We start from the raw sequence: 14,774 nt of genomic DNA, 5'->3' as shown, positions 1-14,774 counted from the left end.
CTTATCATGGCAACTGCTTTCCCCAGGTTGATTGCAATGTCTGCAGAGCTTCCCTTCTGAAGTCGTTTTTGCCATGAATTTATCTAGTACTGTGTGAAAGCTGCAGCCATTCTTTCCTTTGGTGATCTCCAGAGTCAGAACCCAAGTGGCCGCTGATAGACAACAGTTTGGCAAAAAGGCTTTTACTGTCCACCTTCAACCCACGAACTCACATATTTTGCTTTCGCATCTTCTTTCTTCACATTTCGCCTTTTTTTTTTTCATGTTGTGTTCTCACCCATTGACATTTCTGTGTGTAACAAGGCATGTGTGACATCCATATTAAGTCAGAGATTTTTACTGCCTTTTTGTAATGAAAACGGGGTCATGTCATCTTCCTCTGCATTTTGAACCACCATGCTGAGTTTGGTTACTTAGGCTGCAAACAGCTGTACTTAATACAGCTAAATCTTAATACACACTTGATCTGGAGAGTTTGGCAGCACCAGAGAAAATCTATTCCTATCTAAATGCACAAAAACATGTAAAGCTACAACAAAGAAGGCAGGTTTCATCATCAGTTTCAATCTTGCCATAGCTGGAATATATATCCTTGGTCTGACTCCTTACTTTAAGTGAAAGCTTTACTTTTACTTAAGTAGATGAATTCCACACCATAGCAAGTCAAAAAACCTGAAGAGTGTTAATATTAATGTTAATGTTTCTCCCCACTTACACAAACCTAATTTTGTATTGGCCACTGTCATCTTCTCCTCCACTGCAAAATATCTCCATACAACAACACTAACAAACCATTTTTCTTTAGTCTGCCCATTCTTTCTTAACCCTATTAGGTGGCAAGAAATGGGCTCATTTTCTTCATTGGCAGACAAGCATAAATGAGCCTAGGAGAGAATATGTAGGTGAACAAGAAGTTTCCTTCCCTTTGGCTTTGTCTTTTCTGCCTTAACCTCATAAAACTACTCCATATAATGAATACTCCTGATACACACTCCTGAACAGGCAAATGCAGCCCTGGGACATAACAATTTAGAAAAGTACATGCCATGTGCCCTACATTTCCTTAAATAAAGTGTAGGATAAGCACATTTAGTGGGACAAGACAGTAAATTTTGAGTTTAATTAAGCTGTAAAACCTTGGGAGGGAGGTTAATTAAGTAATGAAATCCAGGGATTACAGTTCAAAACAAAACTATCTCTTCTGAAGGAGATATGCTATACCTTAAAAAAAAAAAACCTGTAGAGGTGCAATATGATAATTACTAGGGAATTCTACAGATAACATGCACTTGACTGTAGGGTATCATATATTGGATCATAATGGCCTCTTCTTGCCCTAGAAAAATACACAATGAATAAAATTTTACCTAAACATTTTGCAATCTTCCCAAAGAAAACTCTGGCTGAGAATACCTCCCACCATGAAAACAAAACTAGAGGGAGTTTGAAAATAAACCACTCTCCTGCTGTGTTTAACAAATGGTTGGGCTCTCCTGCCAAGATGAAAACACACAAAAGTAACAGTTCCCTCTTAGCACAGCAAATTTCCATAGACTGCTGCATACCATTAGTGACATGAACTAAATCTATCACATCCTTCCCAAAGCTGATCATGGAAAGGAGTTCCTGGCATATTCACCCAGAACCAGTGAGACTAACACATTTGTTCATTTTAAATTCCTACTTTTTTTTTTTTTTTTTTTAATCTGCTGATTCTGACACTTCACTCTGGACTCTGAAAGCATCATGTTACATAGAGCTTAGCAATGATTTGGTTATGGAATAGCTTCAGAATGGTCAGATTTCCCTACTATAGAAAACCAACAGTTACTTGCTGCCAAAAAGGAAAAATTCCTTCTTTCTTCCCTCCTCCATTCCTTATAGTGGAATCAAGTCCACCTCACAACAATCTGGTACAGAGACCAAACACAGCTTTTCCCTATTTTTCATTAACCAGAAGCAATCAGTTGTCCACTGGCTCACTTTTCTGAAAAAGCCTGCTAGAGAATCAGAAAAGTTAGTGGTGCAAGGAAAGGAGCAGAAACATACAGCTAGGAGGATATGGTTAAAAAAAATCCCACACTTTTCAACAGGTATTGCTAGATTGCTTAGCTGCACTAATGAAATGACACTCTTGGAACTGCAGAGCTTTATCTTCCTAGTAAATACCTAAACAACATAAAAGTAGCATCATTTTTATTTTAGGATTATTAATACACAACATAGAGGCACACCAGATTTAAATGAAAATTTACGGATTTGCTTTCTCCATTCTTTTTGAAGAGTAACAGCTTTGTGCAAATATGTCTGCTCACTGTAATTACTTCTGACCAGAAAATTATGTATATTGTTCTAAATATGAATTCACTTTCACTTATATTAAGTTCATACAGCAATAGTTATGCTTTAATTGGCATAGGCTTGTACATAATCAGCAATACATTCAGATCCTCATCTTTACTATGTTCTTTAAAAGCAGGTGTCTAACATCTGCCCTTTCATGGTGACAACTAAATTGAATTTTATTGATAAATTTTTCTGTTGCTCTGAAGTTTTTTAGTTGTCTATCCACTGACAAGTTCTATTCCAATACTATCTTTTTTACTGCTCACACAGTATCAAAAAGTACATCCATGGATGATCTGGTAAACAGATTCATCTTCTAAGAATCTCTTATTTCCAGATAATATTCAGAGACAAACAAGGGAAAAAAGTACTCTAACAGAATAAGGAATTTATTAATGTTAAACTTTAAGACATCTTAGGACTGTTTTCTTACAGATTCTGACAGCAGTGGTCTTTGGAACCACTGGCTGAAGCCGTTTGATGACAGAATGACCAAATCTGTTTGGTCCACTGTTTCACCAGCCAACTCACACACAAGCCCGCCACTAGCCAAGAAATCAAAACGTTAGAGATTCTGACAGCTGAACTTCAGGTTATGTGTCTGGCTGCACCTCTTTATAACTCAGTGTTTCCCACATCCTTGACCTTTTTTTAATACTTTACTGCATCACCAGTTTGAGCACTGTGGAAGTATTCCAGACTCTGAGCACATTTCCATTTCCCAGTTGCAAGGATTACTTGCCACAACCTGATAGATTCCTGTTTCTGAAAAACAAAATCTTTGAAGCCCATACAGGCTGTATGTCAAGTATCACATCCCTAGAACAGCACTGGGATATATCCTCCCAGATGCTCTGGGTTCTATGACCAGCTTGAACCCATATCCTACTGGAAGGTATTTTTTCTCTGCTGACTTATCTTCATTATTAACAAAAAAAGCTTTAGAAAAAACTTCAGGCAGGACTAAAGCAACATTCAAGGTGTTCAAGCTGCAAGACAGTGCATGAAGAGAACAAATCCAGCAGGGTAGTTTTTGAGCTCACGTTAGCTGGCACACATGAAGATTTTATCCTACACAGCACCCCAAACCCAGACTTTTCTGGTCAGGTTCAGGACTACCAGTCACACTACATCAGTAACAGAGGAGAGCCCAAATATCATTCAGAGGTTACTTATCCAATTGCACTCTTCAGTGGAAAGCAATCCTCTGCTGAACAAGAGAAGCAAATTCTTAAGCTCTCATGAATGTAACAGCTATCAGTATATTAGGATTTATTTATAATAACATAGCTTTATGTTATTTGCCTGTCTACCTTGCATTGAAATACTAAATCACCTTCACTGTGATACATGGGGTTTTCATACCTTAGTACACGTGGTGCCCTAAGAAGGAATGCAATATGATCAGTAGAAACTATTAGAAGTCTTCTCCCTGGAACCTTTAACAGAACAGCAGTAGCAACATATTCACTTAACACAAAACACTACGCAAATTAAAATTAACGAGCTTTTTGCTTTTAAGAAACTGTCCCGAATATTGAACAAGCTCTGTACATTCACACCACAGTTTGCTCCACTCTAAAATCTATTTTTTTATAATTAGAAGTACCTAGGGTAACACAGCCACATTTTCTGGTATTCTCTAGTTTCCAAAACTATTTTTTTCTGCCATATTAAAATAAATATGAATCCAGTGTTCCTTACAAAAAAGTAGCTTAACTGCTCAGCTCCTACTATGCAACACCTACTCCTCCTCTGGAGACTTTACAAGTCTTGAAATGTTTTAGAAGCCTCATAAATATACTACACTTTCTAGTCTCAATTCTGTAGTAAACTCCATGAGAAAGGAACAGAGGGTTGGTGTTCCAGACATTTACAGCAATTCAGAAGGAGGAAAACAGAGGCATCAATGAGTCAATAAAGCCTTAATACTGTTCCAAATCTCCCCTCTCTTCCTCAGCCACTCATCCTCCCACAACAACATTCCTACAGAAGTCATTAGGAAAAGTCTTTCAGGATTGTTCACTAAAAGTGCTGACAATCTTGAAGATCATCAAAACTCTACCCTTTAATTTGCAATTTAAGAATTGTGTCTTGGCAGGCAGAAGAATCCACCTCTCCATAAAAGGTACCATATAAAAGACTCATAAAACAGCTTCAAATATATTTTGAGATTAATTTTTAAATTGTTTTGCATTTTCATCACCTTTCTGTTACCTGACATGCATGTTTGTCACTCAGCTGGCAAAGAAGAAAGTCTACATGGCATATTCTGAAAGATTTAACTAGTATCAGGAAGCGCAGGTCAACATGATACAACTTGAGGTTTGTTTTCTCTCAAGCATCTGGACCACCTCCCTCCCTTCTCCACTAGCAAACAAGCATGGAACTTCTTCCTCCACCCCCAGCCAATTTCTCACATGCTTTTACAGTCTCCTATTTGTGGTTTTAAGAAAAATCCTCTTCTGGGTCTACCTAATAACAAAATAGAGTAACTGCCTCACTTCTTGCTACGGCTCTCCTCCAAGCAACTTGCCTCCATTTTAATCCAAGATTGTGAAATGACACCTCAAAGTTTTCATGACGATGCTGTAATACAAGAGTGGTGGAAAACACTAAGTTAGGATCACTAAACAGAGTATGACAAAAAACACTACCTCAGCCAACAAAAAGCTCTGTGCTGATGCATGGAGTAACAGCCTGAATGACTTCAGGTAGCAGAACTCTCTGTATCAGCTGGACTGAGACAATGTTATTTTTCCCCAGACAACTTGCCACCCCTGTACCTTTATATCATGACACACAACTACCAAGGGAATAAATACAGGACTGAAATGCTCACACACTACTTCACTATCTTCCCTAAAAACTCCAGATGGCCCAGAGCTATCAGGCATTACATAGCTGGAAAAATCTCCAGGGAAACTCACGCTACCCATTTCTTAAAAGTAAAGATGCTCTGCTTAGGGGATGACCCCAGAATTCTAACTGCTCTTATGGAAACATTACATATCAAGTTATCTGGTTGCAAGAGCTTTTTTTTTTTTTTACTATTTTTTTCCTCTGCTTTATCTCAGCTTCTTTTGATTTATAGGAAAATAACTTCTCAATGTTATCTCATGGGTACTGTATTTTGTCATGACAAGAAAATATTTTGCTCTCTCCTTAAAGATTCCTTCACAGATTGAGAAAGCCGATGTGAGTTTTTGGCACCTCACTAAGGTAGACATTTGCCCAGTTTTTCATACATTTTTTCTTTGCACAACTTTCCGATGTCTTAAAGAAGGAACAGGAAGCTCAAGACTAACCAGGCCCACTAAATCACTAAAAAAGAGCAAAAATAAATCAGCACCTCGTCAAGATACGTGGTGTCCACAAAAGGCAGACTGTTTAATATCTCAACTCCAATTCTACTTCACAAATCAGGAAAAAAACCCATAGTAGAATAAGCATTTTAATCCTCTTTTACATCTCTCTCTCTCTCTTTTTTTTTTCCTTTAAGGTAGCTTTTTAAATTATGTCCAAAGGAAAATATAGATCTGATGTTTAGGTCTGAACCTTTCAGAAATGTTCTAGCTCAGGCAGATTTTACACTAACTTTGCTAACACCCTTTTTTCTTACTTGCTGAAAAAAACCCACTGAAATTGCTAGATGTGGATAGTGTAACAAATACACAGATTTATCACCTTCACAAAATTAAAAAAAAAATAGAAATAGTACTTTACTTTCAGTGGCAAACTGTATTTCTATGTAAATTGGAATTGCGTTAAGACACAGACAGGATATTAAAACAGCTTTATTAAATGGAACTAGATGAGCTGATATTATATCAAGTTAACAATGCACTTCAAAACACAACTTAAAAGGACTTAGTTCGTAAGAGTAAAAGCATTTACAATCACACTGAAATTTTAAAAATAGCAGATCTGATGCTCACTTGTCAAGGGGGGAAGGAATATTTCCCTGCTTTTCACACCAAACTTTTGAGTACTCATTACTGAAACACCTGAAGAAAATGGCTAGGAAACTCTTTTGAATAAAAATTACTAAGAGCTGGTTTATCACTTCAAGTATCAGGAACAGTTTTCTTCTATATTTGCAACACAAATATTTGGTGTTTGATCTTGACACCTTGTTTTTGTTGCTAGAACTTAAAATATGCTTCAAATCTTAGTATTTATTCTCAAAGTTATGAAATAATATTTTATATGCCTTAACTTAGTATTTACTTTAAATCTGAAATACTAGCCTGAAAATACATTCTTCCAAAAATATATGGGTTCCAATACAAGTACTTGAGAAGACACCACTATGTTTCCAAGCACACAATTTTCAAAACAGGCTTCTTCACACACTTACACACATTTAGAGCTATGTATTTTTTGCTCAATTTGCTTTTTAAAACTTTCAAAGCACCTATTTAATGCCGAATAATATTTTCACTGTGGGTGGCTTACAAGAGATTTACTGTTTCAAATGAGGAAAATGAAGTTTTCTTAGACAGTTTTCATTCTTAAGTTTTCTCTATATAATCTGTTATATATATATATATACAAAAAACTCACTCCCAGGGATGAAATCGCTCACATCCATCAGGTATGAATCACCTGTGCTGCTTTTCATTACTTGAAATATAAACATGTGTTTGCAGACTGCCTTTGCACATAGACACACAAGAGAGTTTAGATGCAAGGTAAAAGCCTACTTCTGGAAAAACAAAGTCAATGAAAATGAAATACTAAATTTAATCAGTAATTTTTTCAGACCTAAGCTGTCTATTTTAGACCACTTACATGTTCTTTTATTTGGAAAGGTTATTTTATCTGTTCAAATAAAGTAATTCGTTACTTACTCTTTAATACAGCACAGGCATCTTAGAAATTAAATGTACACACACACACACACAGAAATCTACATGGGTCGAACATTAACAGAGGACACGCGCTTGAACATACACCTTTCCCCACCAAACACCTAAAGTAATTGCCCACAAACCTTTCAAAATCAATTCCCCTCCCAAACCCTGAGATATATATTCCTGCCTAGACTTGGTTATAATTTAGCTGCCCACTCCTATGCATTCATCACTCTTTCACCTATGCTAGAACGAGGTTTCCCCCTAGCTCAGAATACAGAGGGTGCAGATGCACATACTGAGCTGTGGGACTGGCTCAGCTGCCGTCAAAGACGTAGCCCCGATCCTGTTCCAGCACCAAGCCTCCACTTGATATCACCTCTATCTCTTCTTTGATCCTGCATTATTCAGCATTCTGAAAAGGAGAAGACTGGACAACAAAAGTATTTAATGAATGGTGGTGTGGAGGGTAGAGGATAAGAAGCAACCACTCTTTTTTTGGCAGGCAAACCAAAACATCTGAGGAATCCCTCTTCAGAACTATTGTGTCTGACTCACCCATCTGAGCCACAAGCATTTCTCTCTGGTGCTAGAATATCCAGGAGACTCATGACATCTCTTTTCAGCACTGCTCCCTTAAGGGCAGCAGAATCAGAAACACAACAAGACCAGAAGGGAATGCTGCTTCCCTCAACTGTTGGGTATAACTATATAGCTCAAAGCCTACAAAACACATTCTGTTTAGTAAAAGTAAATATTAATATATTAAGGCAAGTATTTCAGGTCTGACCTTCCTTTCATTGTATAACTGTGAAAAAAGGAGGGGGAGGGAGGGGGAGGGAGGGGGAGGGAGGGGAAGAACACGCCGGACAAAAAACCTCCCAGTCCTCTGGTCACCGTAATAGCGACAGACAGACACCCATCTAAAGCAAGAGAAAAGCACTGGAACAAGGCTTGGCAACAGCACAAGACCTTTCCCCCGCCCCCCTCCTGCTCCGTAGACACCACAGCGTAGCAGAGGAAAGATAAGACAAACTAACAGCGCATGTAACAACTGTTTCATATGTGACAACTGTGTCCCAGCCCGGCTTCAGCCAGCGGAGAAACAGAAGGCCTGATCCAGATAAAGAAATGGAAAGAACAGAAAGCTAACTCTGAGCTTTAACATGGGCCCGGAGAGGCAACTAAAGAGGTCTAAAGGACTCGGGAGTAGGAACTTCATCCACTTACTCTTTCTTTGTAATGAATAGCATAGTAATAAACAGCAATAAAAAGGATAAAGGACTATTTACCCCTGCTTCACCTCCAGGACAGTATGCTTATTTCTAAAAACAGAAGATTTGATTAGAATTTGGTCATATTAATGAACCATATCTGCCAACTGTTTGTCGTTCAGGCAGGACAATATCCTGATACCCTATAGATACGGACCTGTGATAGAGCAGTAACACAGTGCAACTCTTGGGCATGCTGTCATATCCCAACACTCTCCCTCCAAGCACTATACTGGCAGAAGAAGGGAATTCCTGTGTTGCCCCCATCCAAAAGCCCCTGCTCCCAAATCAGATGAATGGTCAAAAAGCTCAGTGTAACAGTGATGGGCAGATCCCTGGGGCAGGAGAGATCCAGTTCAGATTTCAGATGCATAAAACCTACCCATAAAGTTAGAAACCACCCAGTGCAGGAACCATAACCAGCGAATTATGGCACATCAGTAGAAGTTATCGGACATTTTTCAAGAGGAAGACTTGTTTTAATCCTCTTTAATTAAAAGCCAAATGAAACTGAAAGTCATCCCTTTATTACAGTTAAAACTATTTGATTTCAAATGAAACAATAAAAGAAAGACAAGGCTGGTTCTTTTCACTTACCAATATACACATCTACTGTATTTATTCAAACAAGTATAACCCAAATATATGCAATATTTCCATCTGTTAATAACATACCTTATTTCCTTTCTGCTCCATCCAAGGAGCAGATATTAATGGTATTTTTTTAAAAGAGAAGTCACATGAACACTCAGCACATATTCACTTTAAGCTAGCATTTCCTAGAGCTGAAACATGTCCCTTTTACCAAGGACAGGAAAATGGAAGTGGTGTTCAAAGCTCTAAATTATTATCAGTAGTCTCAGCTTCCATTTATCAGGTTCATGTAGCTCTTAGGGTCAAGAAGAAACTCTTGCAAACACTGACAGAAGTAAGTGATTAAACGTTGCTTGTTTGAAATACTCAGTTTTGTGAGCATTACCATTGTATCAGAACCAATGCACTTCAGAGCATTACTTGCAATGGCTTTGCCTTCACTATAAAAGGCATATTTATAAAAAAAGATTAAGTGCTATTACTGTACCATTACAATTCATGTTCTGTAGTTCCTAAACACAGAGGTTGAAGAATTATTTCTTTTGTTCAAAGTAAGTTTTTCTAGCATTAGAAAATGCCATTACATTTCACCAATGAAAACTCTTCTAGTTACAAATCCATGCTTTTATAACTAACTCTTAATACAACTTAGTACTTCTGTGAGTGACACGTGGAGATCACCCACCAAAAGTAATTTATATCACTCTGTTGGTCAAAACTCCACCTTCTACCAACTACTAGAGTGCAGAGCTGCAAGTTGGTTTCAGAAAATCATCAACGAGACCAAGAAAAAAAAAAGCTATTAAAAAACCAAATAAGTACATTTTATAAATCAGAGGTTATCTTGGTTTGTCTTCAGTTAAATAATGCTAAATCATTTTCCCAGTAAATATTTTCAGTTTTTATACTCTCATGTGTCCCCAACACTGGTAATTGTGCCTGCTTACCAGCTAATTAGTTATATTTCTTCAAGTCCTGTTACAGCTGAAAACACAGAGGACTTGCTGTTTGTGTCCATAAACATTTAATTCCTTTTGCTTTTAAAAGTAAAAGTAGGTTATCACCTGATGCTTGTATGATGTCTCGTTATGGAATTCACTCTAGGGCAAATTCTCTATCGTAGGAAGTACCTTTCCTTTTTCACAACTGCATGTAATTCTTTCCTACCTACAAGCATGCTCTTTGAATCACACCCAAAGCTGAAGTTACACACACAGCTCTTCACTAAAATGGGAGCAACTAGGTTATGTACACAGGATCTGCTAGTTTGGAACATAAATTAACATCCCACCAAGTTTTAAATGTTTCCTCATCTTTAGGGCCAGACTTTCTTCTGTTACCCTTCAATTGTTTAACTCGTGGTCTTATTAAGAAACCACAAACTACAGAGACTACATTACTCAGACAGAGAAGCATTCTAGTGGTTTCAACACACTAGCAAGAACTCTAAAGAAATCAAGGTGGTTTCAAAACGACCTACAACCAAACTGCAAGTGGTTGCATATCCAGCAGATATATGGCAAGCAGATTAAAGCCAGACAGCTGAAACTATTCTGTCCCTACTTCTGTACCTCTCACCCTCAAGGACAGCATATGATCATCCACAAATGAACCACCACCTAAACCAACATATTTTTCAGCCTGGCACACTGGCCATGGCCCCATCCACTTCAGTATTACAACAATACTGTTCTTTTGTATGCCAGTGTTCTACAGCTGGCATGGAACAGGTCTGGCTTTAGGAGCTGGCTCAGAAATCTTTTTAAATCTTTTAAAATGCACATGAGAGAAAGAAAGAATGTCCCACTGTTTTCTGAAAAAATAAATGAACACAATTTTAACTAAAATCTGATTATTTCCCTACAACTACTCTGAACTGACAAAAACACTTTTAACTTTTACTGCTTTTAGAGAACGAAAAGTTTGATCATTTCCAGTTGTAGGAATCTGTTGACTCACCATAATTTCAACCCCATTACATTTAAGAACATGTTTCATTAAAAATGCCTATTCAGTAATTTTCACACTTCATTCTGCAGCTTTCTGTATGAGCTGTAAAACTTTCAATTACTTGGTCGAACCTAGATGGTAAAAATCTTAATTCTGAAGAGCCATCCAAAGACCACAGCTGATAAAGATCACAAAGTATTGCAGAAAGAAATGAGAGTAATTTTAGCTTTTCAACTTAGGGCTGTTCCCATGTCTAAACTGTCTAATTTCAAGTGGCACACCCAGAAACTTGCACATTTTTTTATATACCTTTCCATGCTGCCACCTTCATAAAATTAAAGAGAATTACCGGCATAAAATGCAGTAATTAGAGCCATGGAAATAGTCCACCATCAGAACACACAGGATTTGTTCACTCCAATAGTACTTCTTTACAGCTCCAAGATGTAGAAGGACACAAGAATGAGTTTACTGTTACCCTCTTTAGCAAGACTTGTTAGAAGTTCCTACCTCTGTGATGCACATGTATTTGATTAAAGATACTTCACCGCCTATCAATAAAGATACAGTGTCTTCTGCTTAAACATTAAAGAAGTTACCCCTCTATGTTGAACAAGAGAAAGGCAGGGGAGTTACTGATTGGTTGAACCAGACCCCTTCAGGTCACCTTTGCTCCTCCTTCCTCTCAGGTCTCACCAAAACCTGAGAGCATCCACTGTTACTACAGACGGGGAGAGCACCTCTGCACTGGGAGCCAGGGCTTGAACTCTCAAAGGACTATAAGGAGGCTCAAAAGAATTCACCAGTTCTGGAGTCAGTTATAACCAGCACTTTCTCTAATCTTAATACTTCCAACCAATCCACGAAAGGCAGTAAAACACCCCCTCTCAGGTCTGCTAGAGCTACAGCTTCTGGAAGATGATGAAGTTGAATGCCAAGATGGAAGAGCAAGCACAGAGCTCCTGCTCCCTGTCTCTGAAATTTGGGAACTTCAGGTGTTGCCCTTTCACACAGCTAGAAAAGAAAATGGGATCAACACAGAGCCCCTCTGCTAGCCCGCAAAGGCTTTGCTCTAGGAACAAGACGCAACACCTGCAACTCTGGCGGGACAGACAGACCACATCTCGCTGTGGAGGACAGCGACTTCAAGACAGCCCTGATGATCCACCCGCTCTTCCCAGGGCGGGAGGCTCCTTCCCACCTGTTTGCTCACAGACTGACCTCTTCCCTACGGCTCCCAGCACCCCGAGGAGACCCCCCCCATGGATAAAAGCTCCCCTCCTGTAACACCAATTCCAAACCCAGGTTTTCTCCTCCTACCCCGGAGCCCTCCACCGAGCGGCGGCTCTACAGCGCTTCCCTTTCCAGGCCAGCCCTCAGCTTCTTCTCTCCTTTCAAAGCCAACCCGCGCTCTTTCCACACACGCAAGGGACGCAAAGAGAAATAATAATAAAACACGAGCAGCAAACCCCACGAACAACAAAACGCAGCCCCACAACTTACCACCCAAGTCAGTCCGCCGCTGCCGCCGCCGCCTCCTCCTCCTCCAGACTTTGCCATTTTCTGCCCGTCTCTCCTCAGCCGAGGCGAGGGCGCTCGGAGGCGGCCGGGAGAGCCGGCACCGACACCGCGCCTGGGGCCGCTCCGCGCCCGCCCTTCGCGCCTCTCCCGCCCTCACCGGCGCCCCGGCACCGAGGAAGGGCGGCCGAGGGGCCCGCACAAAGCGCCCCTTCCGCCGGGGGGGGAGGCAGCGAGAGGGCGGGCGGGCCCGGCAGGGCCTGCGGTTCTCGCTAGTTTAAAGGGACGACGGGCCGGTCCCTTCGCCTTGCGGCGGCAGCGGCAGCAACAACAGCCACCGCTATCGCCGCCGTAGCGCTGCTGCCTCCCGCCCTCCTCCTCACCCCCGGGCCGTCCCCCCCCGCAGCCACAAAGGCCCGGAAAACAGATTAATAATAAAAAAATCTCCCCCTCCCTCCCTCGTCCCCTCCCTCCCTCCCTCCCTCGTTCACTCCCTCCCTCCCTTCCCGCCCCGCGCGCGCGCGCGCGTTCCCGCGCAGACCCCCCCTCCCCGTGCCCCCCGCACACACGCACACCCGGAGCTGGCCCGGCCCCCTCCTTCTTCCCCTCCTCTTTCCACCCTGCGTCCCGGTGCCCGGTGTCGCTCCCCCGCCGTCGCCTCCTCCCTGTCCCCTCCCCGCACAGCCCCCAAACCGCTGCAGCCGCCGGGGCGCCGCGCACAGACAATAAACAACCGCGCCGGCCCCGTTCCGCGTCCGCGCCGCGGCCGCTTCTCCCCACGCAGCTGGCCGGGGCCTCTTCTCCCCCCGCGCCTTGTGCCCGCCAATCACGGGCAGGCGCGCCAATCGCGCGCTGGAGGCGGGAAGGCAGCGCGCGGCGCCGGCCAATCGGAGAAGCCAGAAGGAGAGGGCGCGTGTGACGTCACTGTGGGTGGCAACAAGCCGCAAACGGCCCGCACGGGGGCGCTGCGGCGCGCGCGAGGGGCGGCGCGAGGGGAGGTGGAGTGGTTGGATCGGGATCGGGATGGGGATCGGGGCGAAGCAGCGCCCACTTGCCGGGCCAGCTACGGGCTGCCTCAGCCCACCTCAGATGGTGGGAAAGCAGAGGCCTCGCTTCCACGTGACCACACAGGGAAATTGGTGGGGAGACTGGAAGAGCACGGCTGTCCCGTTTTCCTGGTGTTCCAGGTGGATGATGCTGCGATGCGCGGGCGGAGAAGAGGTGATGCGAGAGGTGGGACAGGTGTCCGGGGGTGCGGCGGGCAGCTGCCCCCTCTCCGCCAGTCCCGTAACTGATCCCTGCCATCGCCACCTCTGCGACCTGCGGCGGTACCAGCAGGGTGGCAGTCCCGGTGCTCCAGGCAGGAGGGTTTACAGCCCACTGCCCTCTTCTGGGCCCTGGGGATCGCCCGAGGAGTTAACTCGGACAGCTCACAGATCTTTTAACCTACACTTGAGCATCACCATGCAGGGCCACAGAGCACAGCACCCCGTTCTGTACACAGCACACAACCCTGTTCTAAAATATCTGCCCTTTTGAAAAAAATGCTGTGGTGTAACTTAGCATCTGTGTCCTAGGCCTAAATGATACGTACAAAACCCAAAATTCATGTCATTTTAGGTACGAGCATGAAAAATATGTACAGTTTTAGATACTTTCCAAAAGTGTATATATATATATGACCATAAATATTATAATCAGATTTTTTAATAAGCTTAGAAAAATGCTTCACCACATGCAGCTTCTCAATTAGTAATTTTCATTCTGCTGTGTGAAATGCAAAGGACCTACCTAGTCCAGCCTGTTCCACTCCTTGAATTATTATGAATGTAAAGTCTCAAAAGGAGGGATTAGTAGGAGCACTGCATCTAAGCTAGTAAACAAATTGGTATCCAAAGAGAATCATTTGAAAGGAGCAATAATTTAAAGATTTTTCCTTTTGCAAAATGCTTTTGCTAAGGAGTAAAGGGATTGGAAATGGAACAGCCACTTTTGAGGAGTCAGTTGTAATGTTCAATTATGCCTCAAGGGAAGGATCAGAAGAATTTCTAGTAAATATTGCTTATTTAGCATAATTTTACTCTGCCAGTTTCTAAGGAACCTATTAAACTAAGTGCTGCACAGGGATTATGGAAAATAATGGCATCTGCCTAGAAGGGACAGTAAGTTATCTGTTCCAGCCTAGTTTTATTGCAGCTGCATGTACCTCTGAGCTGCAGGCTGTGTTTTCTTCTAC

The 14,774-nt window shown here is 41.8% G+C and overlaps 1 protein-coding gene across 2 annotated transcripts in view; it reads right to left on the bottom strand.

Annotated features, from left to right (window-relative positions):
* TOP2B (DNA topoisomerase II beta) overlaps positions 1–12,925 on the bottom strand; it is a 60,612-nt gene extending 47,687 nt beyond the window's left edge. The window contains exon 1 of one of the 2 annotated variants that reach the window (XM_048301773.1): positions 12,524–12,925. In XM_048301773.1, coding sequence (XP_048157730.1) covers positions 12,524–12,580 — 57 coding nt within the window. In that variant the 5' untranslated portion in view covers positions 12,581–12,925. The remainder of the gene's footprint in view (positions 1–12,523) is intronic. The other variant, XM_048301782.1, reaches the window with a different exon arrangement.
* Between the last annotated feature and the right edge of the window lie 1,849 nt (positions 12,926–14,774).

The sequence above is a fragment of the Corvus hawaiiensis genome, chromosome 1, assembly GCF_020740725.1.
Source record: "Corvus hawaiiensis isolate bCorHaw1 chromosome 1, bCorHaw1.pri.cur, whole genome shotgun sequence".
Classification (NCBI taxonomy): domain Eukaryota; kingdom Metazoa; phylum Chordata; class Aves; order Passeriformes; family Corvidae; genus Corvus; species Corvus hawaiiensis.
Note: the sequence above shows the minus strand (reverse complement) of the source record. Positions and strands in the feature narration are given on the sequence as shown.